At 41.4% G+C, this 25,757-nt stretch overlaps 2 protein-coding genes across 4 annotated transcripts; both read left to right on the top strand.

The window, feature by feature from the left end:
* The first annotated feature begins 46 nt into the window (after window positions 1-46).
* LOC125767004 (sodium/potassium/calcium exchanger 4) lies at window positions 47-19,742 on the top strand. 3 transcript variants are annotated; one of them, XM_049433200.1, is made up of 8 exons: window positions 47-249; window positions 12,425-12,598; window positions 12,728-12,915; window positions 13,038-13,224; window positions 14,390-14,467; window positions 14,702-15,457; window positions 17,739-17,840; window positions 17,906-19,742. In XM_049433200.1, the coding sequence occupies exons 2-8, from the start codon at window positions 12,427-12,429 to the stop codon at window positions 18,238-18,240; spliced, it is 1,818 nt and encodes a 605-aa protein (XP_049289157.1). In that variant the 5' UTR covers window positions 47-249; window positions 12,425-12,426; the 3' UTR covers window positions 18,241-19,742. The 3 variants fall into 3 exon arrangements, with proteins under 3 accessions (XP_049289157.1, XP_049289156.1, XP_049289158.1); XM_049433199.1 differs by lacking the exon at window positions 47-249 and adding an exon at window positions 5,040-5,223; XM_049433201.1 differs by lacking the exons at window positions 47-249; window positions 14,390-14,467 and adding an exon at window positions 5,040-5,223.
* A 933-nt stretch (window positions 19,743-20,675) lies between these two features.
* LOC125767017 (sodium/potassium/calcium exchanger 3-like) lies at window positions 20,676-24,326 on the top strand. The gene is made up of 6 exons (XM_049433228.1): window positions 20,676-21,363; window positions 21,455-21,642; window positions 21,707-21,854; window positions 23,069-23,284; window positions 23,379-23,576; window positions 23,689-24,326. The coding sequence occupies exons 1-6, from the start codon at window positions 20,850-20,852 to the stop codon at window positions 24,123-24,125; spliced, it is 1,701 nt and encodes a 566-aa protein (XP_049289185.1). The 5' UTR covers window positions 20,676-20,849; the 3' UTR covers window positions 24,126-24,326.
* Window positions 24,327-25,757: the final 1,431 nt, after the last annotated feature.

Here is a 25,757-nt window from a genome sequence, read left to right as displayed (position 1 = left end):
ACAATCTCCAATATGCGCCGATCGGCTCTCAGTTGGTGTGAGAGTACCATCCGATACGTGCATAATGGACTCACAGTGGCTCACTCGCCCCATGTGATGCTGAGTGAGTGAGTGTTGAAGTTAGTACTTCCTACCACCCGTAACATTGCACCGCATTTGCCAATGAAAGTTTGCCGAAGTGGACAGCATCGTCGCTGCCGGTTGTCATTACGCCATTGACTTTGTGTCACCGAAGCGAGCGACCCGCGAGTATGTATACGGATATACATGTAAGAAATAAGTTGTTAACCCCTGAGAAGAGTGACGGTCACTCACGGCTCTCACTGGCGAAATTATAAAACGATGGAAACCGTTAAGAAATAAATCAGTATCGTTCGAACTCTAACCTGAAGATCAGTTATTTACATTTGGTGTCAGAAGTGGGATAGCGATTAAACAGCGATTCCCAGAAGAGATAAGTTAGCGCTGTGTGCGCAAGTTTGGTGTCGTGTGCATTGGATAGCTGTGTGCTTCCCAGGCAACGCTTACCGCGAAAATCGGTGCTGTGTGCGCGAGGATAGCGTTGTGCTTGCAGGTAGCGCTGTGTGCGCAAAGTAGGTGCTGTATGCACGAGTATAGCTGTGTGCATTGGGACGCTGTGTGCTTCCTAGTAGCGCTGTGTGCGCGAGAGATTGGTGCGTGAGTGTGCAGAGGTTGTGCGTGCGCTTGTTAGCGCTGTATAGTAGAAAACGTCTTGTGCGTGTGAACGTTGTGTCGCGTGTGGACTGAACAATGGATGTAACCGCCAAGATAGCAGAGCTTATGGAATCTTTCACTAGAATCGGTTTAGTGAAAACATGTGAAGCCAAAAACCTTTCTACGGCGGGGACGAAAGAAGAATTAGCGGCGCGAATCGCTAATGCTGGTGAGACGGCGGAAGAAGGTGCGGAACAAAGCCTGCTAAATTCGACCGGTGTCGGAGAGTTCATGGATGCGCAAACGGTGTCGGACACGGCGCGGCCGGCGGCGCTTAACTTTAACGACGTTAAAGACGCGTTACCAATATTCGCGGGTGATGGAAAAGGACAGGACATAAGCAAATTCGTCACCGAGTTCGAAGAGAACGCTCTATTGTTTGGATGGACCGATTTGCAAAAGTTAGTCTATGCAAAGCGATTGCTTACAGGTCCAGCGAAATTGTTTATAGGTAGTGTCGGTAGTCTGCGTTCGTGGAAGCAACTCAAAGACGCCCTTGCTGCGGAGTTTCGTGAGGAAACTAAGAGTGTGGAAGTGCATGACGCGATGCGCAAGCGAAAGAAGAAGAGCGACGAATCGTATATTGAGTACGTATACGCAATGCAGTCGCTAGCAAAGAGGGGGCAAATGGACGAGGAATCTATTTGCGAGTACATTGTGCAAGGAATCGACGATGATCCCCGGAACAAAGTGTGTTTGATGGGCGCGTCAAGTCTGGCTGAGCTCAAAGTGCAGTTCAAGAAATACGAGGCGTTGAAATCGCAGTTGCCAAATGTGCGAAAGGAACGGGACACCGGTAGAACAAAGGACATGGGTCGAAAATGTTATCAGTGTGGACAAACGGGGCATTTGTCCAGCACGTGCAACACAAAAGGAGCCGTCCAGAAGTGTTACAATTGCGGTGTACCGGGGCACGAGGCAAGAGCATGTCGGAACACGTCGCGACCAAAGTGTTTTCGGTGTGGAAAAACCGGGCACAAGGCAAACGAGTGCAAAACAAAACCAATGACGAGCGCTTCTTCGAATCTGATCATTGACGATGAGGAACCAACGGTGAGCATGCAAATCGGCAATTGTGTGCTGTATAGTTTGTTTGATAGTGGTTGTTATTTTAATCTCATCACAAACGCAGCATTTCTCCGAATTGGAGCTCCAGCAGTAGAGAACGCCGCTGTCGAGCTACACGGGTTCGGTGGAAAGCGGACTCGTGCATCGGGGAGGTTTGCGACGGACGTGTCGATAAACGCTAATTGTTATCGAGGAGTACCATTTTTCATCGTCCCAGACGGTACTATGAAATACGAGGCTGTTATTGGAAGAGAATCACTACGTCTCTTCGATGCCGAAATTACAAAAGATGGTGTTAAGCTGACGCCGCGAAGTGAGCGGAGAGAGAAAGAGACAACTGGCATAGATGGAGTTCTTCTAGTAAATGACTTTGAAGTAAACAGTGATCAGGAAATAACGGTTCCAATACAATATCGTGATAAAATAAACGAGTATATTGAAAATTACAAAGTAGTTCACAGTGACAATCACGCGGAGGATAGTACGGTGAAATTGGAAATTGTGCCTGACGAAAATATTCAACCATTTAGGCATTCGCCCGCTCGCCTGGCATACACGGAAGAAGAAGCGGTGGATAGGCAAGTGGAAGAATGGTTGCGGGAAGGCATTGTGCGTCCATCATCTTCAAATTTCGCTAGCCGCGTGGTAGTCGTAAAGAAAAAGGACGGAACAAACCGAGTGTGTGTGGACTTTAGACAATTGAACGCAATGGTTCTAAAGGATGGGTTTCCCATCCCAGTAATCGACGAGGTGCTGGAAAGGCTACAGACAGCTCGATACTTCACCATAATGGATTTGGCAAATGGCTTTTTTCACGTGCCTGTCGAGGAAAAAAGTAAGAAATATACCGCGTTCGTGACGAAGCGAGGCTTGTACGAGTTTAATCGCGCACCTTTCGGGTTTTGTAACTCACCCGCTGTGTTCATACGTTTTGTGAACGATAAATTCAAAACTTTGGTGAGTGAAAATGTGATGGACCTGTATATGGACGACATTGTAATACACGGCGAAACGGATAAAGAGTGTTTAGAGAAAACTGAAAGAGTGTTGACGGTAGCGGCTGCAAGTGGCTTAGCGATAAAATGGAAGAAGTGTAAATTCATGCAGAGATCGGTGCATTTCCTCGGACATAACGTGTGCAAGGGTACGATTTCACCCGGAGCAGAGAAAACAAAAGCTATCAGGCACTTCCCCAGGCCTAAGAATGTGAAGGCGGTACAATCGTTTCTTGGACTTACGGGCTTTTTCCGAAAGTTCGTGGAAGGATACTCACTGATCGCTAGACCACTGACCGATCTATTGCAAAAGAACGAGGAATTCGAAATGGGTGAGCGAGAGATCAATTCGTTCGAAACCCTGAAGCAGCTGCTGATAACGGAACCGGTATTGCGAATCTACAATAGAGATGCTGAAACGGAGATTCACACCGACGCGTCGAAGGAGGGATTTGGAGCGGTATTGCTGCAAAAGGCCGATGGAAAGCTGCATCCAGTGATGTACTGGAGCAAAAAAGCAACGGAAGGTGAAGCTAAGCAGCACAGCTACATTCTGGAGGCGAAGGCGATATTTTTGGCGGTGAAAAGGTTCCGGCGTTACCTGTTGGGCATCAACTTTAAGCTGGTGACGGACTGCATTGCCTTCAAGCAAACACTTCAGAAGAAGGAAGTTCCCCGAGAAGTAGCGGCATGGGTAATGTTTTTGCAAGATTTTACTTTTAGGGTTGAACACCGAGCAGGACGTAAGTTGCAGCACGTCGATTGTTTGAGCCGATACCCGTATGAAGTGATGAATATTGCTGCCGATGTTACCATCCGTATTAAGCAGGCACAACAACAAGATGAGACGTTGATACCCATTGGAGAGTTGATCGCAAAAGGATCGTGTTGCGGTTACACGATGAAAAGTGGCGTTATTTACAAGGTGGTGGAAGGAAATGAGTTGGTTGTAATTCCAAGAAGTATGGAAAGAGAGATAATTCAAGAAGCTCATAATAACGGTCACTATTCGGTAAACAAAACGTTGCATGATATCAAACAAAAATTTTATATCCCTCATTTGGAGCAGAAGGTTAGGCAGGTCGGTAATAACTGCGTACAGTGCATATTATTCAACAAAAAGCTGGGTAAAAAAGAAGGGTATTTGCATTGTATTGATAAAGGAGATAAGCCGTTGCACACTTTGCATATAGACCATGTAGGACCGATGGACGCAACATCCAAACAATATCGATACATTTTAACAGTGGTAGATGCGTTTTCAAAATTCGTGTGGCTCTTTCCTACAAGGACCACAAATTCTGAGGAGACTTTAAGAAAATTACAGATATGGTCAGCGATTTTTGGTAATCCTACTCGCATTGTTACGGATCGAGGAACAGCGTTCACTTCCAACCTGTTCATGGATTATGCTAAAACCGAAGGAATTGAACATGTAGTTTGTACGACTGGGGTGCCACAAGGAAATGGGCAAGCCGAACGAATGAATAGAATTATATTGGCTATAATTGCCAAATTATCTGCCGAGGAACCATCGAAGTGGTTCAAAGTGGTTGGAAAGGTACAAAGAGCGATAAATTCACATAATCAAGCATCCACAGGTAGATCACCATTCGAACTAATGTTCGGAACCACCATGTACAATAGGCCTAGCGAGCAACTGAAACAAATACTAGAGGATGAAATGCAAAACAGTTACGATATGGAACGAACTCAAATGAGAATGGAAGCTCGTGAAGCAATAGAGAAGGCACAGGCCTGTTATAAGAAACAGTACGATAAAAAATGTAAAACGGAACATACGTACGGATTAGGCGATTTAGTAGCCATTAAGAGAACTCAGTTTATTGCAGGCAAAAAACTGGCAAGTGAATTTCTGGGCCCCTACGAAGTTATTAAGGTTAATCGGAATGAAAGATACAAAGTGAAAAGGATAGGTAACGGAGAAGGACCCAATATCACAACCACAAATGCGACAAACATGAAGTTATGGAGATATGTCGCGTATAATCAAGACGAAATGGAGCTAGAGGTAACAGAGAGTGGGGAAGAAAACTTATAACTTTTCCGAGGCGTAAAAGATGGCAGGACGGCCGAATGTAAGAAATAAGTTGTTAACCCCTGAGAAGAGTGACGGTCACTCACGGCTCTCACTGGCGAAATTATAAAACGATGGAAACCGTTAAGAAATAAATCAGTATCGTTCGAACTCTAACCTGAAGATCAGTTATTTACATACATAAAGTGTTTCGGTGTTTGTTGTTATTACTGTTTGTCTTTTTATTTTCGCCTGGATAGAGGCCACACACTTTTCGCAGCCAGGCTATACATAAGCGCAAATCGGAACCAGTAGTTCAGTTGGAATTTGACTGTGATTTAATCAACATGGACGAATCGGACTACTGGGGACTCGCGCGTAGCAATGGTTAGCCAATGATACATTTTTGTTCTGTTGCTTCGGTAGAAGGATACTTGTTTGTTTGATACAAATTATTTGGTTGAGTTAAATTACCGCTTCATTTTGGTTGTGTGTTGTGAAACAATTAAAAATTTAACATGTGGTGTTTTGGTGTTAAGTGATCATTAATGAGTGCTATAGGAATTAGTCAAACGCTAGTTAAAACTTATAATCTCTAGCAAACTTGTTTCGGCGTATGATAAATACCAATCGGTCTGCAATGTTTGATCGTTTGCGATCAATATTGCTACCGTCGATAAGATGAAATATCGTACCAGTAAGAGTAACAATGTGTTTTGCAACCAGCACCACCCGTGTTTCACTGAAACGGGTAACGAAATTCGAATCAAGACCGCTGGCAAGTGTGTCCACAGGGTTGAATTTATGTGTTAGCGAGTTTGCACCGGCGAGTACCAGCGTCCACTAGACGGCTTCTTACCGCCTTTGCGTACGATATCGGACGAAACCGTGGACGGATAAGAGGCATTATGGATAATCATAGAGAAGAATATGGCACTTAATTTAAGAAAATGGGAAGATTGAAGAATAAAGTGGTCACAAACCAGCCTAACCAGCCCCGGGTAACGTCGTCGTGATCCGTATCCAACGCACACAACACCGGGCCACAATCGGCTATGAATGTGATTCGGTTGGTTGCCGTTTTTTTAACGTCGCCCTTTCCCCCACCTACCACCTCGTAACATCTCCGCGAGTGCTCGTATGTGTGTGTGTGTGATTGTGATCCCGTTTGCACAACGTTGCATATCCGTACGATCGTGAAGGAAGTATATGGGACGAAATGAACGGTTTAGAGTTTTTTTTTGTAGTCGAGTGTTGTAGATAATGCAACAGAAAAAAATATATTTATCAAAATAAAGAATACTTCTTTTCTAAAAAGACTTAACAAAAATCACAAATCATAAAAAAACGTTTTTATAGCAGTATTTTATAAAAAAAGTAAAATTAGACGTGCTTGGTTGTTAGTTAGTTTGGAACGATTCAATTTTGACAACGGATGTCAAAACATGACTAAGTGACAGCTAGTGATCGTTGGTCGTTTCTCTGCTGTGAATTAGTATATGTGCTTTCGAGAAAGCTTGCTCCCAAATGGACCGTTGTGTAACGTTCGTTAAGGTCGGTTTTCGGTATGCGTGTTGACAACACAGGAAAGAACCAAAATAAAGAAAAAAAACAAAACGAAAAAGTAATTTCAGTGAGACAAAAAAATCCAACAAAAAGCAGAAAAGAACAGTGTCAAAAACACGTATCGAAGGTGTATGTGTGAGTGATATTTAAGATATGTGAAAAAAAAACAAGTGAAAGGTATATTTAAACAAATCAAAAAGAATGAAAGAATATTTGCAAAAATCATATCGAGGAGGAATTTGCCACCAAGAAAGCTTACCGTACTAACTGCCCACAAGTTCTATGTAGAGCACGATGTTCTTCATGCCGGAAAACGATCAAGCGGCACCTTGCGCATATCTCTGACAGTGGTTTCTCGTACCGATCATCGCACGGGTTTGTGCTTGGACAGGGAAAGGAGCACACAAACAAACTACATCCCGTTGCTGGCCCGAGGTAGCTGGGGCGGCAGTTTTATTTGATAAATAATGCTCCACAATTTCTTCACAATAAGATTCAATTAATTTCGTTAAACATTCACCCAGCCTTAGGTTGCGTGTCACATGAAGAGTGTCTGAAGAGGAGAAGTGCTTACACACTTTCGTACGATGCTGCTGGGACGTTGCTTTAGCTAGATCAGCATTTTGACTGACTTGATGCCGCGAGCAGCATCAACCGCGTTCAGTTTCGGGCGCCGGGTTTTTTGCACCTTGTCATGCGATAGATTGAAACTGGTGATACTCGTTCGTTAGGAACGGTAAGGTTTTTGGTCTCCTGGGTCAGTTAATATAAATTTTATGAGCTTACAAATGCTTTTACCATTTAACGTGATCTCTTGATCATGTGTGGCTATGACATGACCTACAGCACAATCCGTAAGTAGAGATAAAAATAGTTGCATTCAGTTGTTCGAGATCAATCAATTTGTATAAAAAGAAGGCCGAAAACCATGACTCACATTTTGGGGTTAAAAGTTAACAAAGAAAAGGAGTTTCATGGAGACGTCTGGTTGTTTGTAAATTGCATTAAATACTAACTAGACAATGATAAGGTTTTGTTCGATGTAAGCACATTTTACATGCTTATTTCATTTTATATTTAAGGATGACAATTCTCAATAAATTATGGTTTTTTGGTTACGGTTTGGAAGGTTCATTTTTAGTATAACAATTTTTATAGAAATAGTTTTAATGAAAACAGCTTGTGGTTTTGAATATGAAGGGGAAAACATTAAAAATTGCATTTTTGAAATTAATTTTAAAATGTAAATAAAAAAAAAAGTTTATCACTAAATAGAATCATTCAAATGACATATTAAATTTCCTTTCTTATATAATTTCATATAAACATTAAAACAACTCAAATCTTTCAATCAATACTCATTTTATTGCTCCATCTGCTCCTAATATAATCTATATTTGCCATTTTTCGGAAAGAACAATTAACCTCGATCCATGGAGTTGAACCACAGCCGAAAATAAGCATAACTGTACTGACCGACAAATTTGTTTGACCCCTGCCGTATCACACGCGGTGCTGAAAATGGAAGCTGTCACACTTGCTGTTAACAGTTTTGTACCGACAAAATGCGGTGCGTTTCGCAGCGTTATCGATACACAGCAACCTTCCACGAATGGGAAGTAGTGTGTACACGTTTCGCTACGATCTAACTTCCGTTTGAATGCCGGTGCTATCAGAAGCTATAGAAAAAAAAACAACGTGCCGTAGTTAACGATAAAAAAATGCTCGCTTCCACCACTAACAATTAGCATTCAATAATCTGCTGATTGACCCGATCCGATTAGAAGCGATGGCACGATGGATGCTGTCAGCTGTGCCGCTGCAATTGGAAATGGAGGGAGATAGAAAGAGAGACAAAAAAACATGGCAAGAGCGAGAAAAACAGTGGTAGAGTAGTGTAAGCGCACACCGTATAATTAATGCCGTCCTGTGATGTGAGCCTTTCCCAACCCACAAGCCCATCATCTTCTATTTCGTTTCGACCATTCCCAGGCGATCATTTCAGATCGATAGCAAAAACGTTCGGTCACCCTGGGTGACGTTGCCGTCGTCATCGTCGTCGCACATCGACGTCGTTAGTTGTTGTTCGACCTTGTGCAGTGGTGTGAGAAGATCCCACGATCAAAATCAATGAGCTAAACCAATTGCACTTCGTTGCGTAGAGGAAGAGCACTATACACGAGAGATGATGGTTGGATGGTAAATTTTTTTTATCTTACGTCGATCAACTACTACACAGAGAGAGAGAGAGAGAGAGATAGATAGTAAAAAGTAAGAGAAACCTTGAGAAAGAGAGAGAGAGAGAGTATTGATGACGTTACGCATCGTATTAGTTTTGTATTTGGCACATCTATTATATCGTCAAAGGATCATATTTGTTCGAATAATTATCTTCAGATTGTAATAAATGATTGCAGAAGCATGGAAGAGAGGGAGAGAGAGAGAAATAGATAACGAAAAAAAAAACTAAAATAGGACCATTAGAAGAGCTTATGCAAAAATGTTTCGATCTGTAGCACGTGCCGTCGTGAGGGCAAGATAGCGAGTGCATAAATAATTTTGCACAACTACTCCTCTTGCATATCTTTCCTGTGTTCTGTTTTTGTGTGTGGTTCCACTCTGAAACCAACACTACTATGCCTATTGTATCGAGTGTTTGAAGCGGTAGTATGTGCCAGATCAATCATTTGATTAAACAACACCGATCTGAACGGGTGTGTACACGATCGTTGTCTCTTGCCGTATGTATATGTACATTTGTGCCGGCGTTTGACAATGACGAATTCCCTGTTTTCTATTCCATAGGAAGCTTTTGTAATTTATCTGCTGGCGTTTTTTTGTGTATGGTTTGTCTGGTTTTTTTTCTATTTCTTCCCATACATCACTACAATGTTGCAGCGCGGGAAGTTCGCAACAATGTTGTTTCTATGTTTATGCTTTACGCATACAAGGTGTTTTTCTAAAATGGTGCTGTTTGAGTATTGCACAAGTTCCTGGATGAGAACGTATCTTATCGGACGATAAAGATGAATGACACTCCAATAGCCCTCGTTGGATAAAATGATAAGACTTATCAAGCATTCGTATAATGGACCTTTTTATTTACACATTTTAAATTAATAATGTGAATCCACAAGACTTATTGCAAAAAAAATATATATATATACGACCCGCTCACACATTGCATATCCTTTTGCTGGGCCAAAAAAAAGAAGATCATCTCTGACGCTGATTATCATTTACTACAAAATACTACACGTGGACGATACATGCATGGACGATATGTGTTCGTCTAAAACCGGGCTGTTTGTTTGTAAAACATCAACAATAAGTCAACAATAACAACCGCGATCACAACGTCATTCGGCTACGGTCAACAAAACGCACCCCTTTTTAAGGGTCGTAAATATCTGGCGTCACCTTTTTGATATGGTGCGGGTGGTTGATTGAATTGGTGCGACAGTAGGTGTGTGAGCTGGGATGATGAAGTGGCGGTACGGAAGTTAACATGATACTGCAAAACACTAGGGTGAGGTTAACCTCCAAAATATGTGGTTCACTTACAAAACAGAAAGGTCGTTGGCACAACTGGCGTGCCGATCAACATTTGCGAATTGTTTGTGTTTTTTTCTTCTCTTCGATTGGTAAACAAGCCCAAAATGGAGAAATTATTAAAGTTGAAAAACTTGAAAATGGAATTTTAAATGTTTGATTTAGTATTAACGAATTGTCTTAACAATAAACTCGCTTTGGTATAAAATACCCGTTTCTAAGTATTTTGTAATAGAAAAATTCAATGCTGTTGAAGATGATGAAAGGATAAATCTTAGTGTTAAGCGAATATAGCATCAGTTATAACTCATTATGGTATGAATGATGAAAGGATAAATCTTAATGTAAAGCGATTATAGCATCAGTTATAACGCGGGAAATTTGTGACAGCACAGCACAGTTTAATGGTTTGCTTTACTCGCTGTATCCGGTACCAAGGGCTGTTATTATTGGCAGAACAAGTGTTCTTAAGTCTTTGTTCTGACAGCTGCTAAATAAAATATGTATCAGATTTGATGCCTTTAGTCTATAGTAGCGAATAGCGAAGTAGCGAAACAGCGAATGATTTATATAGTTTGTCTTACGCAACTGTCAGGAAACCGAATCTGGTAGTGTAAATTCCTTATCAGAAGATTCAGCAAACGATATTAATTTGCAAAACTTAGCAGAAAACAAATACGGAACCGGAAGAAACCTATCATACGGGTTGACGGTTCAGGGATGGACTTTTGCAATCTAATGATGGGCTTTGTTTGATTTATTAATAAGGTTGTGTTGAGAGAATCGCTTTTAACAGATTTATTACTGATTGTAAGTGTATTAATTACATTCTTGTTTGATAGATTTTAGGAGAATATGAAGGTGGTGCCTTCAGTAATAAATCATTTATTAAATGTCAAGATGCCGGTGGGTACGAGATACGAAAGATAGTTTGCCCATCCATCCAGTATTTATAAAACTATCTTAATTTATGTAATCATCTTACCATAAGATTGGAAAATTAAATTATTTAAATCCTAACAATCTACTACTCCCTTAAATGAATTATGTCCAAATGCAATTCAGTAGCAACGCAAACGACTTCAACGCCACAATTTAAACTATGCATAATTTCACTCCATGTACTAAAAGCATTTCGCATTTGCATCTGACGTTGCAACCATCATAACAATTAAAAGATGATGGACATGTGCGACAACCAGTGCCTTGCAGTTGTACCAATTAAATATGTTCGAACGAATCACTTGCCCTGGTTTGTCAGCATGCAAGACACTGCCGCTGGGCTGTTTAAGTATGTAAAAATATACTAATCATATCAATGCTTTGAATGCGCTCCACTATGTTGGGGAAGTGTGTCTTTTTGAAGTCTAAGGAATTGTTTAAGTAAGTTGAATATTTTTGGTGTTTCGATTTCAAGGAGCAATAATTTTAATGTTTTTTTAAAGATTTAATAGTGACTACTAACTGCTGAACATAAATGAGATTTAGATAAAGTTATTTCTACAGACAATAATTTGTAAAATTTTAAACAATCTTTGAACTGTTTGTTGTATACTAAAAAGAAATAAGAAGCAAGATCTTTTCCATTTTGATCGATCAATAAATTGATCAATATGATTGTGTGATCTCCAGCAGGTTATTGTTACAAAACAGAGTTGCCATCAGCAGATCTAATACATTCGCAATGAACTTAATTAATCCTATGAAAAAGATTGTTCTTTAACTGTCCGCGGTCACATATCACGCGATAGAAAGATTTGCGTCAAATGGCGCTATGCTGAACGGGAAGAAAATTAAGACGATCTACAGCTAACGCCAGTTCTTGCTGACTCCGATTACGCACGAAAGATGAAGCAAAGGGTTAAAGCGGGGTGCAAGGGGAAGCTACGAAATGATTACTATTTGTTTCAATTAAACTGAAAGACACCACGCTTGTGGAACCATTAAAAGTTTGTGGTGACGTTGAAACGTATCGTAAATCACCTTTGGTGGTCTGTAGTGCATCGCGCAGAAGGTAATACGTTTGCCGAAGCAGTTACATATTAAGCTCGAAATGTTCTTGAGAAATTAAATCATTTATATATCTTGGATTTTTTTTGTTTCGCGACAACACATTACTGCCTGCAAGTAGTGCTTTACGCATTATGGTATAAATGGTGCCGGAAATATCAATTATAGCAAATGAACTAAATATTAAACCAATGAAAATGCGTTCATCCGTTTGTATTCAGTATTGTTAATTCATTCGTGCTGATCTTCGTAGAAATTTTTAATAAATCCGATCAAATTATAATTAAATAAATTCAAGGTGAAGATGTCTTATTAGTGCTAATGTCGTACAAAAAATCGTATTTAATTTAAACAAAACCTTAATTCTTATGGATATTCTATGTCTCAGATAAAATTTTATTTGAGTGACTTAGTACTAATTAAAGTTATACAATTTGCACTTGGTTCACAAATTCTACAGGGATGAACTGCACACAACCCGCCATCGATGATTTTCCCCGGGACCTGTTCACCGAGGAACAGCGGCAGAATGGGGCAGTAGTGTTACATGCAATCGCTAGTTTATATTTATTTGTAGCTTTGGCCGTAGTTTGTGATAAGTATTTTGTACCTGCCGTTGAAAAGATTTGTCAAGGTAAGTCCCCGACGTCTTATTTTGTTGATGGTTGGGGAGATTTTAATTAAACGGAAGAATGCGCTCATGGACTTACTTACGATCAGCATTCAAACGGTTCGCTTCATTCTCTTCCCTCTGGGTGTACAGCGCTAAACATGTCCAACGATGTAGCGGGGGCCACATTCATGGCAGCAGCAACCTCCGCTCCCGAGCTGTTCGTCAACGTGATCGGCACGTTTATCACCGAGGGTGACATCGGTGTCGGCACCATTGTAGGCTCTGCCGTCTTTAATATCCTGGCTGTGGCCGCCTGCTGTGGGATCGGCGCCGGAATGGTAATGTGAACTAATTTCCAATACAAAAACCGTGTGACGCTGAAAAGGGGAAAAGAAAGAGCGCGCGTTTATGTGTTGGTAAGGAAGAGTAAGCTTTTATTATTTAATTAATTTGCCCTCAGGTAGTGCCACTGGATTGGTGGCCGCTGACGAGAGACTGCCTGGCCTACGGTATCACGGTAGCCATTTTGATTTGCATTATCCATGACGAACGCGTTGAGTGGTACGAGGCACTAATATTGGTGCTGCTGTACATCGTATACATTGCTGTGATGTACTATGACAAATCGTTTCAAAAGTGTGCCAGAGGTAAGTTTTGTGTTTGAAATATTTCGAAATGTAACTCAGGCTTTGTTACTGATTGTTTAGTATGCTATAATTCTTCAACGTGTGAAATGCGTTAATACTAACATTTTAATACAAATGGCAAAAACAAAAGCTGAAAGATCATCAACGATAAAAACTATGAATATTTAATAGATTAAAGGTTAGGAAAATATATCAAGAACTTGGTAGCACTCACTCAAGGAAAGTAAAATGTTATCTAAAGCATTATTTGAAGATTTATTTTATAGCCATTTTACTATTCCGGAGTTTGCATGTTGTATTGAATGATTATTTATTATTTGTGTTTAAGGATAACGACTTCTCAGAATCAGTACCTAAGTGATGAAGAGAATACAGTTGTCACATTTACTCTTTGTATTTTAAACCTTCGGGCATTAATTTTGAATCAGTAATGGATCAGAAGAAATTTTTCCAGATAGTTCTGTGATTTCCCAACAGATGGTGTTGGTGGTATGCTAGTATGTTAGTATTCATGATAAAAAAGAAGCTCCACTATGTACAGTGGGACGCCGATGATCCCTATGCCAATAACACAATATCCTGTAGTGCGAACAGACATTTTAAATTTCATTTGCAAATATGAACCAATAAAAAATGTGTATTTAAAAATACCTCAACTCCGATGAGTATAGATAATTAACGTCCAATGTTTGTTTGATATTTTAAATAAATTTGACCATTTTACGTTCGATTACTTTCAATCTCACTCAATTTGCTATAATTACTTAATACAGTTAAGTAATAATATTATTTGATTCAGGCTTCAAGGATATTAAAAATATCGACAGTTGTTTTATTTTGGCAATTTGTCCATACGTAACCATTTGCCAGAAAAAAAGTTGATTTTAACTAACGCTTATACATTGCTTCAAATAGCAACTGTTCAGCTATTAAAAAACGTTGTTCATTTAGGTACAAATATTAAAAAAAGGATAATTTCGGAGGTAATAAATGACAAATTCTTCTTATTAAAAATCAAACTTAGATCTGATAAAGTAATGAACAGATAATTCGGATGATACAAATAAAAGATAGCGCTAATGTTGCTAATATTTGGTGGTGGTTCTATAGTTCACTAATGCACTACAAATTCGCTTTTCACACACTTTTCACGCACGATACGTAGGTGGTTTGAAGCACGCCCGAAAGCGAAGATCCCATGACACCTCCAGCAGCCTGAAGTCAGAATCCAGCCGTACGCAAGGTAGTGTTAGCCACTAGAGATGGGTTAGTTTGGGAAGCCAAAACAGCACCGCACTAGTAGTAATATTAGCCACTTTTACCCAACAGTTAATGATAAATCTGTCGTTTCTTTTTCCGTTGCTTACCGTTCCCGGGTTTTGTTCGTGGTGGCCTGTTTGATGATTTACACGATCAATCCACCATAACGAACGTAACGCTTACGACGGTGACGACGACAACGAACCAATCAATTTAGAGGCAATTGAGGCGCGCACACCGCTGCGCATTGGACACTTCCAGCAGAACGGAAACTTGAAGAATGTGGCCCATATCGATGCACCCGCGGAATTGACGTCACCAGCCACGGCCGGTACCGGGGTGGACGTCGAAATGCAAATTAAGCCATTCGCATCGATCGACTTGCGTGTGCCGGAGAGGGCAATGGTAACCGCAACGACGGATCTCGAAACGAACAAGACAAGCGCCAGTACATCCATTGACCCATCGTCAGCGGAGCGTGATGAGAGTGTTCCCGAGCGACCACCGCCACCGCCAAGTCCTGCCACACCGCCGGTACAGGAACCGGACAAGGGTAATGGTGTAGATCAGAAGGAAATGACGGCGGGTGCCTTATCGCTCAAGGAATGGAACGGTGAGAATGGACACGGAACAACGGGACCGGTGGCGGAGGCAGTTGTAAGAGCGCTTGAAAGTGGCACCAGCGTTGGGAGTGATGGGACCGATGGTACCGGTGACGGAGCTAATCCGGATGGCGCAGGTCCGGCGGAAGAGGATGAGGACGAGTTTAAGCTTCTGAAATATCCGCTCGGCAAGAGTGCGTTCAGGCAATTCTCCTGGATCATCACTTGGCCAATCCATCTGTTGTTTATGTTCACCATACCGAACTGTGAGACGCCGCGCTTCCGGAATTGGTTCCCGTTGACATTCATCATGTGCATCGTGTGGATCGGATCGCTTTCGTACGTCGTTGCATGGATGATAACGATCATTGGTGAGTTGTGGACTACATTAAATAACACCCATGAAGATTGACATGGAGTTCTTATATTTGTTTTACGTACATATATGGTCGGAGCATTCGGATAGTATCCAAAAGGATTCCTTTGTTTTGGAAGTTGGTCGAAGTTAAATTTTGGCTTGTCTATTACAAAGACTTTATACGAGGTGAAAGAGACTAGCAGCCCTTTCTGATTTCCCCGTATCAAAATATGAAGCTGAAATAAGATAAAAGCTACAGCTTATTGCAACCCTTTGCTCTAAGTCTAAGCATTTATTTGTTTAGCAGCAAACAATCAGTTTTTAGCCGGTTGTAGTTTTGCAGCTAATTTTTTACCAATGTATATGTACCTAGCGATATTAATTTATTTCGTTCTGAGAAAGGTTTGAGTGAAAACGGAAACATAGTTCGTACCTCTCGATAGTAGAAGTACCGGTAAAGAGCAGTTGAAAATAGAAATTCAAGACAGAAAATAGGGCAAAGTGACCACAGAATTCTACCAGGAGATTATCTGTCATCAAACTCACAGTCTACCACAGGGGTCGGCAGAATTTTCACCAAAAAGACCGGACAGTAAAAATTAACCTGAAACTCCTGGCCAAAGACTTGAAACAAATCTTGAGACATTTGGATACAGAGTTAACTGCTCAAGAGATTGGATGTTTTTTTGTTCGAAAAAATGTAGATAGATACGACATAGTTGGTGTAAAAGGAAAGGAAAAAAAACTGAAACAAATTTCAACATCTGTTCTTTTAAAAAGTATTGGTGAATTTTTCCATTTGGTGAAGTTCCATAGGCGAATTGACATGTTAACTGCAAAGCCGATCATGGCAAAAAAGAGAAACGTCCATAGGGAATACAATTTGCTCAAGTTCGGGCCAAGTAGCAAAATAACTGAGCAAAATAACATCTTGCTTTAGGAAGAAAGTCCATCCATTACACACTAAACACTAATATTTACCGATAAAAAGGGTTGTGCCTGTTATCCGTGATATTCGCTTATCCGGCAAGGGCTGAGTCCGGATGAGCACGGATAATCGGCGTTCCCTTTGTATCTCGTAATCGCACACCAGGGGTATATGTGGATTTAAGAAGGTTCTAAAACTGATGAGACGAGAAACAAAACACATGACATGAATTGCATCAAATTAGCAGCATCGATGTCCCAAATCTGTTTGAAGAGATTTTTACAATTCAAATGCCATCTTTAATAATCCTTAACATTAGTTTTTTGATGATCTCATTTTTACGTAATTAATAGAATTAATTATCGTATACACCACCGAGCCGCAGGAGGTCTAAAATTCTCAATTTGCGTTACGTAATAGTTGAATGATCCCTTTGCACCTAACGCATGGTTTCTAGTCAAGCTATAGGCACTTGATTAAACTCACTCTATTCTATAATAATTTGTTTAAAATCATCTGAATTTTCGATTAAATTCGATTAGTAATTTAGTAGTAGTAGTAGTAATCCATCCCACAAGGACAAGAGAAAAATGAACTTCTATTGGTTATACTACTTTATACTTGATTCTATAGCAAAGGTCAGTCTTAAGCTGGTTTTACCTGCTGTCTAGATTTGTCTATATCCGGAAAGACACTTATAAAGCGAGTGATTTAGTAATGATTATATTTCAAGCTGTACTATTGTTTGACACGTTATATATCCTCTAGGACGTTGTATTGATTGAAATATTCCGTCGATTCTACTCACTATCAAGATAATGCTCATCGTTGGGGGTAATATCCCACCGTAACAAGGAACGATTATCTGACCACGTGGTAAAAATAACTCTACTAACCCATTCATCTAATAGGCCGTTACGCCAAATGTGATTGTTTTGTCAAAGTTTGATGATGAAAAAGGGAAAAAAAAATCCAAAGCCGTTCGATGGGTTTACTGATTAAGTTGCGGAACTCACACTGTCATTACACACTGTCGGTTTTTGGGCACTTCCGCACTAACAAAAACAACTTATGACGTCTTGTGACAAAACGCCCCTTTAAACACATAGTAATAGTCCAGTAGCGCGTAGTGCGGTAAAATGTACAATCACTGCACAAGAAGTTCTGCATTTTGCCTATCATCAGCACGCCAGATTAGCGTGGTCGCCGATAAAGGCAGCTCGTAACACTATACAGTACGAATTTATCAGATAATGATGGGTTTTGTGGTGCGACCCGTGCCCGACCGTCACCTTATCCATACCGCTTCCATAATCAATGAACTAATCCTTTGAATCTGCTATTCCCCCCCGGTTTCCCATGGCAGGTGATACGCTCAAGATACCGGACTCCGTAATGGGCATCACGTTTTTGGCTGCGGGAACGAGCGTGCCCGAAGCTGTCTCCAGTGTAATAGTAGCGAAGCAGGGTTAGTATACGTGTCATTCCGGTGCAACAACTGCACGAAGCTAATACTTGCCATCTCATTCGTAGGTCACGGTTCAATGGGTATCAGCAACTCCATCGGTTCGAACACGTTCGATATTCTGCTTTGTCTTGGGCTGCCGTGGTTTATCAAGGCAGCATTCTCCCCGATTGAACCAGGCCACCATTGGGTCGGTATCAACTCGGCAGGACTGGAGTATTCGGCCATCTCACTACTATCGACGCTGCTGATGCTGTACATTGCGTTCTCGCTGAATAAGTTTAAGCTGGATCGGCGGGTCGGTAATGCTTGCCTGATCATGTACGCCGTATTCCTGATTCTGGCCAGCCTGATCGAGCTGAACGTGTTCTTCCGCGTAAATCTGCCGACCTGCGGACGGTGAGCCAGCGTAGACACAAGGGGCGTAGAACGGGTGTGTACGGTTGTTCTAGCGTGGGGTTGTTTTTTTGTTCCTGTCTGCAGAAACAATCAAAGAATAGGAATCGAATTAGGGCAAAGTAACCTGTGTCAATCGGATTCGAGACAGGTTTCGGTAATGGGGATACCTTAGCCCTATCAATTTTCTCCTCACACGCTGAAAAAGAAAGCGAAACGTGCCTTCGTACATCGCTCCAATACGGGGGGCAGCTTTGCAGGGATAATTATTTGCATGATTTGAAAGTGTTGGCTGGCGGAAGGAAGATCTTTTGGATTGTTTGAACTTTTCTCTGTCACTTTCTTTCTATAGACGCTAGTATTTGCTCTCTAGTTTATACCTTTAATATCTCTATTTTCTTTACTGATTGCCAAGAAATGAAAGTTTTTTTTTTGAAAAATGAAATGAAAGAACTAAGTAGGATCATTACCTAATACAAACAGGTTTCTACAAATGACAGCTCCCATATCTATTTATCATATCTTTCATATCTTACATCTAGATTATTGCATCTTAAAGACACATCTTGAAAAGATCACTTGAGCATTCCATTGTTGTACGACGAAACAACTTAATCGGAACGTCAAGCCGTCGGTTTGTTGTTAGTTTGTTAAAAGAGTGGTTACCCTCGAAAGGATGAGTTAAGTAATCCGGAATGTTAAACGTAGAAGTTAGACGGAATTGAATAGTAAAAAACAAAAAAAAAAACTACTAAAAGAATTGATATTTGTAAATGTAAGAACATAAGTAAGCACACGTGCAAAGCAGATGATGCGCTAGTGTACCGCGATACGCAGCTAGACAAAATTAGTGAAGTTAAACATTTGACATTGGAGAATCGCTACCGAATCGCGCTACGATTCGCACGACGAATTCCGCGGTATGAAATTGTTCCGTAGACACAATCAATTAACGTGTATTAATTTGTGCAGCGACACATCACACCAGCAAAGCGGTTAGTGTGTGCAACACTATTTCCCACTGCTTTCCCCCGCAGTATAATAACCTGCACCTTCTTTCTGCACCTCAAGAAAAAACAAAACAAAACGATGGAACATGTTGGATGCAATGTTACTGCACGTGTACCACGTCACGTAGGTGTTAGGCATGCAAGCTCCTCGAAAACCCCTAACGTTCGTTCATGGCGGCGGAACGTTGACTGTGCGATCAACGAGTGACCCTTGTGAGAAGTGCGATTAAACGTTGATCTGTTGTAAATATTATACCTCCATCACCGGAAACGCCTTTCATGAAATCTTCCGCCTCGGCTGAAGATAGGCTCTATCGATCCGTCGTTCATCTTTTCACCATGTTTAGTAATTGTACGATCTCTTCAAAAGAGATAAAAAAAAAACAAACAAACAATATTAAAACCAATTAACACAGATTGTGTGTGTTTGAGTGTGTGTGTTTCAAAAACTAGTAGTGAATTATGATTATACAGAAATACATGTTACGTTCCTAAGATATGACGAGAAAAGTTTACGTTTTTTATAGCTTAAGTAGCAACAGTATGCAAACGTTTCTTTTTTAGCTCATGTTCATCTTCTCAACAAAACGCGGAAGTTTTGCAATATGTGTCCAGAATGTTGATACAAGAACTAACCACTACATTCTACTCTGGGCTCGGTTTGCAAACCAGATGATCGCAAGCGGTTCTTCAAAACACGTGTGCGTGAACCGGCTAGTGGAACGGCAAATTTCAACAATCTGTGCCACGTTGCCGTAATTTTCCTTTGCCAGATTTAAAACGGTGTGAGAGTAACCAACTCACTCTCGCTTCATTCTTCATCTGTGTGTAAACGAAGGCACAAACCAAAGCTCTATCACTGTCGAGCAAATATTGAAGATGATGCACTGTAGTACGACAAGGCACCGATTAAAGACATGAAGAAACTCACCTGTTCAGATGAAAATCGGGAGATGTGATGGTGGTTTAATTTCTCCGTTTTAATGTCCTTTACTGTAAATCAATCTCAATTATCAACTGTATGATTTAGCATGAAATTCTAATGATTTTTGGAAAGTTTAGTACGCTTACAACAATTGCAATGGCTGACACAGTAATACAGCATCCATCACATGTAACTACTCATCTGGTTGCATTTCTGTCGCTTATCTCTCCCGCACCCAAGTTGACCGATCTGCCATGTAAAAAGGGACAACGGTGCACTACGCGGGGCGTACGAACAGTGCAGGATGGATGTGTGTTGTTGATTTATGATGGCCACAGCGCACACTCACATCGTACTGCACCGCAAACAACAAACGCTGCTTACCAATCTGACAACATCCGCATCTTGACCCTCGGTATCGGTCCGGCCCAACATGCTCGAGCAGGACAGATGCTGTAGATTTGCCTGTTGTAGACAATGTATTGAGAAATTGGACTATAAAAGCGCACCGGAACGGGCAGATTGACTTTCTTTATCCACCAGCTACGGCTTGCGTGCGAGTGACGCTTCGAGTGTGCTCTCTGACCGCCGAACAAAGTGTAGTTAACAGCCGAGTGAAGCGTAGTTACCTAGGACATTGTACACAGCGCCTACCGATCATCCGTTCGAGCGGCTCGTGAGATGGTCAAACCTGGGACTAAAACGTTAAGCGAAAACTCGTTCTGCGGCATTCGCAACCGTCGAATACGGGTTGCGTTTGTACTGCGTGTGTTGTTTGTGCTGTGTCTTGGTTCGTTACACGTGTTAAATCTTGCCCTAGCACCGAGTCCCAGCAAAGCAAGCAATTATGGCGCCCAGTCAGCAATGGACGACGGTACTGTTGGTGCGCGCAGGCTACTAACAATTCCTCAAAGTGAAGTAGAACTGTTGGATCTGCTTAACGGAACGTTTCCACCGGAGCTCAGCACCAGCGTTACAGCGGAGGACGGAATTACCAACGCTACCGATCGTCCAGCAACTGAGCGCAACTGTACACCGGCCGCCATCTTTGAATTTCCATCCGATGGATTTACGCGCGAAGATCGACGACACGGTTGGATATTGGTGCACGTGGTCATTGCCTGCTACTGCTTCTGGCTGCTTGCCATCGTGTGTGATGACTACTTTGTTCCTGCGATCGAGCTGATGTGCAAAAGTAAATTACCCCCTAAACCTTCGGTGGCTGGTAATGTTGGGAGATGCTAATCGATCGATCTTTCCTTCCTATCATCCATCGTCGATCACAGAGTTACAGGTAAAGGAAGATGTCGCGGGTGCAACGTTTATGGCTGCAGCTTCCTCTAGCCCGGAGTTGTTCATCAATTGTGTAGGCACGTTCGTCACGAAGGGTGATCTGGGTGTGGGAGCCGTCGTAGGATCGGCTGTGTTTAATATTCTAGCGGTACCAGCCGTTTGCGGACTCTTAGGCGGACAGGTAAAGATCCTTTTCGATGCTTGCAGATAACATTCATGACATATCATTCAATATCTGTAACTAGGTCGTGCAACTAAGATGGTGGCCCGTGACACGAGATTCCATGATGTATGGAATGGCGGTGATAGGTTTAATTGCGGTCCTCTACGATGGCCGGGTAATGTGGTACGAGGCCACAGTTTTAGTATCGGCATACGTGTTTTACATTACAGGTGAGTAACAATCGATAGAAACATCTTGGGACAAATCTTTGGACTGATTTGTTAAAATTGTATAATAGCATTTCCTTATCTAACAATCTTCCAAAAAGTGCCATTAAGTCATAAATGAAATATCTACACAAAAACTAACACAATGTTTTAAGCATTGTCTAGTCAAGCTTACTGCCCGCCGGCATCTCAACTCTCAGCAACTGGTCGAATTCGCAAGACCGGAGGTTTTCTTGATATTTTTTTTCTGTTTATTCTAAACTGCACTTGTCATCGTGCAATGTAGGTTGCGGCACACGGTAACGGTGCACTTGCCGTGGCCGATAAGACACACCAACAATATATTATGCCACGAGGCAAACCGTAAGCGCAACAATGTATGCCAAACGAAGATGGATGGACTTGGACCTAGGATAAATAGCTTAATCTTTCGTCACTTTCGGTTTGGCCACTTCGAGCGCGTTGAAATGGCACTGAACTTGACATAAGCTGTCTGTGTGATTTGCTCTTTTTCGGCACAATTCGTTCACCGTTGGAATTGTTTGGATAAGCATCTTTTCGCCCCCGTGGAATCTTGCTCGGCGCATAAGCGGGAGAGATAGATGAGATGAGAATTAAATTATCTCATTCATTACAGTGAATAGCGTGGTTCGTAGGTTTGAGTGCTGATAGTGTACTTTGTCGTGCGCCAGTGATACAAAATGCTTGGAGATTAATTATTTTCAGCCTCGCTCAAATTTTATGTCGTGCGTCATGACGGAAACTGAAGCGAACTTTATCGCATGTAAATATTGATTCGTGGTTGACGTACGATCGGTTCAGGAATTGACGTAGATCGATGGAAAATTTATGTTGATGGAATAGACATGAATGGTTTGTTAATACAAGGTAACAATTCCTAAGCTAAAAGTTCAAAGGCAGATGAATGAAGTTGTGAAGAATTTTCAAGAAGCATGAAGGATTTTTGGGCGTAATTGGTTTATCAACTTAATCTAGTTAAGGTCATAAATGTGTGCCCTAATTCTGATTCTGGTAGCGAGAATAGATGTGTTTTAGAAGGATCAACTTTTCAGTGAAGGATAGGACAAGCCATAGATAGTCACATATTAAGATGGTCCCAAAATAAAAAAATACCTTTAAGAAAGATTTCTGTGTAGCATATGGGTTGAAAGTTTTCCATAACTTACTACAATTTTGCTTTACTCTATATATTGTAGCGATGTACTGCAACGATACGATCAATCGCTTTATGTCGAAAACTTTCCGCCGAAAATCATACATCCGTCCGTACACGGAGGTAACGGAAATTTCGCCACTCCTTTCCAACGGAGCAAATGGAAAGTCAACACCTGCTGCTGCTGGTAACAAGAACGGTACCAATGGCCAACATGCCTGCGACAGCGATGCTAGCGATGACAGCTTCGAGGAGTACGGTAAGTGGCAAGGATGTGCAAAATCGAACTCCACCTCAAGAGCTCTCTCGATTAAAAGTTCGCCTGTTACTTACGATGTTTTCGCGCCCTCCAGAGTTGGCGACCTCACCCTGGAACCATCGGGACGACAGCCTGCTGGCGTTTGTGTGCCGCTGGCCAATCACCTTCATACTGTGGGCAACCATCCCAGACTGTCGACGCTATCCTCGCCTACGTCTGGTAACATTCTTCGCCTGTATCTTCTGGATTGGCATTACGTCGTATTTTGTCGCGTTCCTCATTACGGTCGTCGGTAAGCGTCTGGTCACAACTGGCCGTACGAGAGGAGAGGAAGAAGAGAGGCTTTTCTCTGGTGGCCAACCACCTTCTCAAAGATAATCAACCATTCTTTCGCTATTTTCAAGGTGATACAATCGACATACCGGACTCAGTGATGGGACTAACGTTTCTGGCGGCAGGTACCAGTGTGCCGGAAGCAGTGTCCAGCATTATCGTAACGAACCAGGGTCACGGTGAGATGGGTATTAGCAATTCTATCGGATCGAACACGTTTGACATTTTGCTGTGCCTTGGACTGCCATGGCTAATTAAATCGCTCGCCTTCCCGGCCGTCCCAGGTGAACGGTGGGTTACGCTCAACTCGTCCGGGCTTACCTACTCTGCCATCTCCTTATTGTCGACACTGTGCGGACTGTACCTTGCGTTTTGGTGCAATCGGTTCAAACTTGATTGGAAGGTGGGATTGACCTGTCTTTCGATGTACATTGGCTTCCTTACGGTGTCAAGTCTGATCGAGCTGAATGTGTTTTTCCCAGTGAATCTACCCACTTGCGCCCACTGATATTCAGACGATGGTGCTACGAAGGGACAATCGATTAACGGTAGTTTGAAATTCTTCGAGCATGACTAGTGCAGGATCAATAACTAATCTATAGATTGTTAGCGAGTAGGATTAATGTGTTGAAAGGCTATTTAAAGTATGATTTTATCGTGAACAAACAAATTTAGCTGCGATCAATAAAGAAGATACATCAAGATAAAACCATTTGTGAATACAATTAAGGAAAGAGTAACAAAACAAAACATAGAAAATTACAAATTTAAAGAATAAGAAAGAAGTCCTTCGTTTTGCAGACTAATAGCATATCACATTGTTAAACTGGGAATGTCTGCTGTGGATGGAGCAATGTAATCTCTTCAAGATTTTGTGATTTTATGACCTGAACGACGTCACACGTGAACTTCCTCTTGGTAGTTACTTCGAAGCGAAACTGTAGATTCTGATCCGCAACCATGAAGACCAGCTGCGTCTTTAGAATGTCCTGAAGGGCGTTCCAGTTCTGGTGCAGTTCGAATAAGTTGAAGTTGTGCGTCGAGGAATGCGCTATCATTTCGTTTCAATTTTGCGAGTATACCATAACGATCACTGCCTTTAGCCGTAAAAGCTGCGTAAGTAATCTAGGAGTGGTTCTTGACGAAAAGCTAGGATAATCTAGTACATCTAGCGTAAATTCACATGGTTTGCGCAGTGTTATTGGAGCGTCCAGGTGGACGTTGTTTGGTCTGAAGTCTCTGAGGAACAATAGCGAATGAAGTTCTTCGGATGTCGAACAACTACGCTGTAGGAATTTCTAAATTGGTGACCAGAGCATTTATATGGAGACCACCAGTAACAACTGGGGTCCTTTGTAACAAAGTTCATCGTAGATCTTTCCGAATCACTTCGACATACAAAGAATGAACTTTGTCATACAAAGGTGATCCCGGATTATTCGGATCACATTGCCATACAAAGGTGATTCCGGATCATTTGATCCGTCATTATTGAATATGATCAGATCTTTTAGCCACGGATCAGATCAAATCAACTGACCTACCTACAAATTCACAGCACTAGTGGCGACCCCTGAAAGAAGGCGTTGGGGATATGAGGACGCCCTCTTCGTCCACTTCGCCCACAGGTTACTCCGCCACTGCTGAGAAAGACGTATTGCAACGCGCAAAGACTCGTTCGTATAACAATGCGAATGGAATAGACAAATTGTACAAAACGAATGCGATTGTTTGTTGCTGTTCTGAATATTAAGGTTGTCATCTCTTTCCGTACATTTAGGTACTCCCAGGCGATGTGAGAAATTTTATGTTTCATTGAACATGGAAGTATTGAACTTCCAGTTGTTAGTCCTATTTCATCTAGTGCATTAAATATTTGCTTCAGTTAGTAAAAAAATTCTTAGTTTTCTTTACTCGGATATATGGAGAAACATGATGCCGAAATATTGAGTAGGAGTTGTGTCCATTATCCTTTAAAAACCATGTGGTTTTATTCTTGGTAAAGTGAAGCATTATTAACAGCAAAGTGAAATATCTAAAATATTTCTAAGTTATATATATAGTTATGAGTATGAGATCGAGTATTCCTCCAAGCAAATATCGATAGTATGGGTATAAAAAATCGTCGAAGAATTATAAA

Source organism: Anopheles funestus, chromosome 3RL, assembly GCF_943734845.2.
Source record: "Anopheles funestus chromosome 3RL, idAnoFuneDA-416_04, whole genome shotgun sequence".
NCBI lineage: Eukaryota > Metazoa > Arthropoda > Insecta > Diptera > Culicidae > Anopheles > Anopheles funestus.
This window is presented reverse-complemented; position numbering and strand designations above follow the sequence as displayed.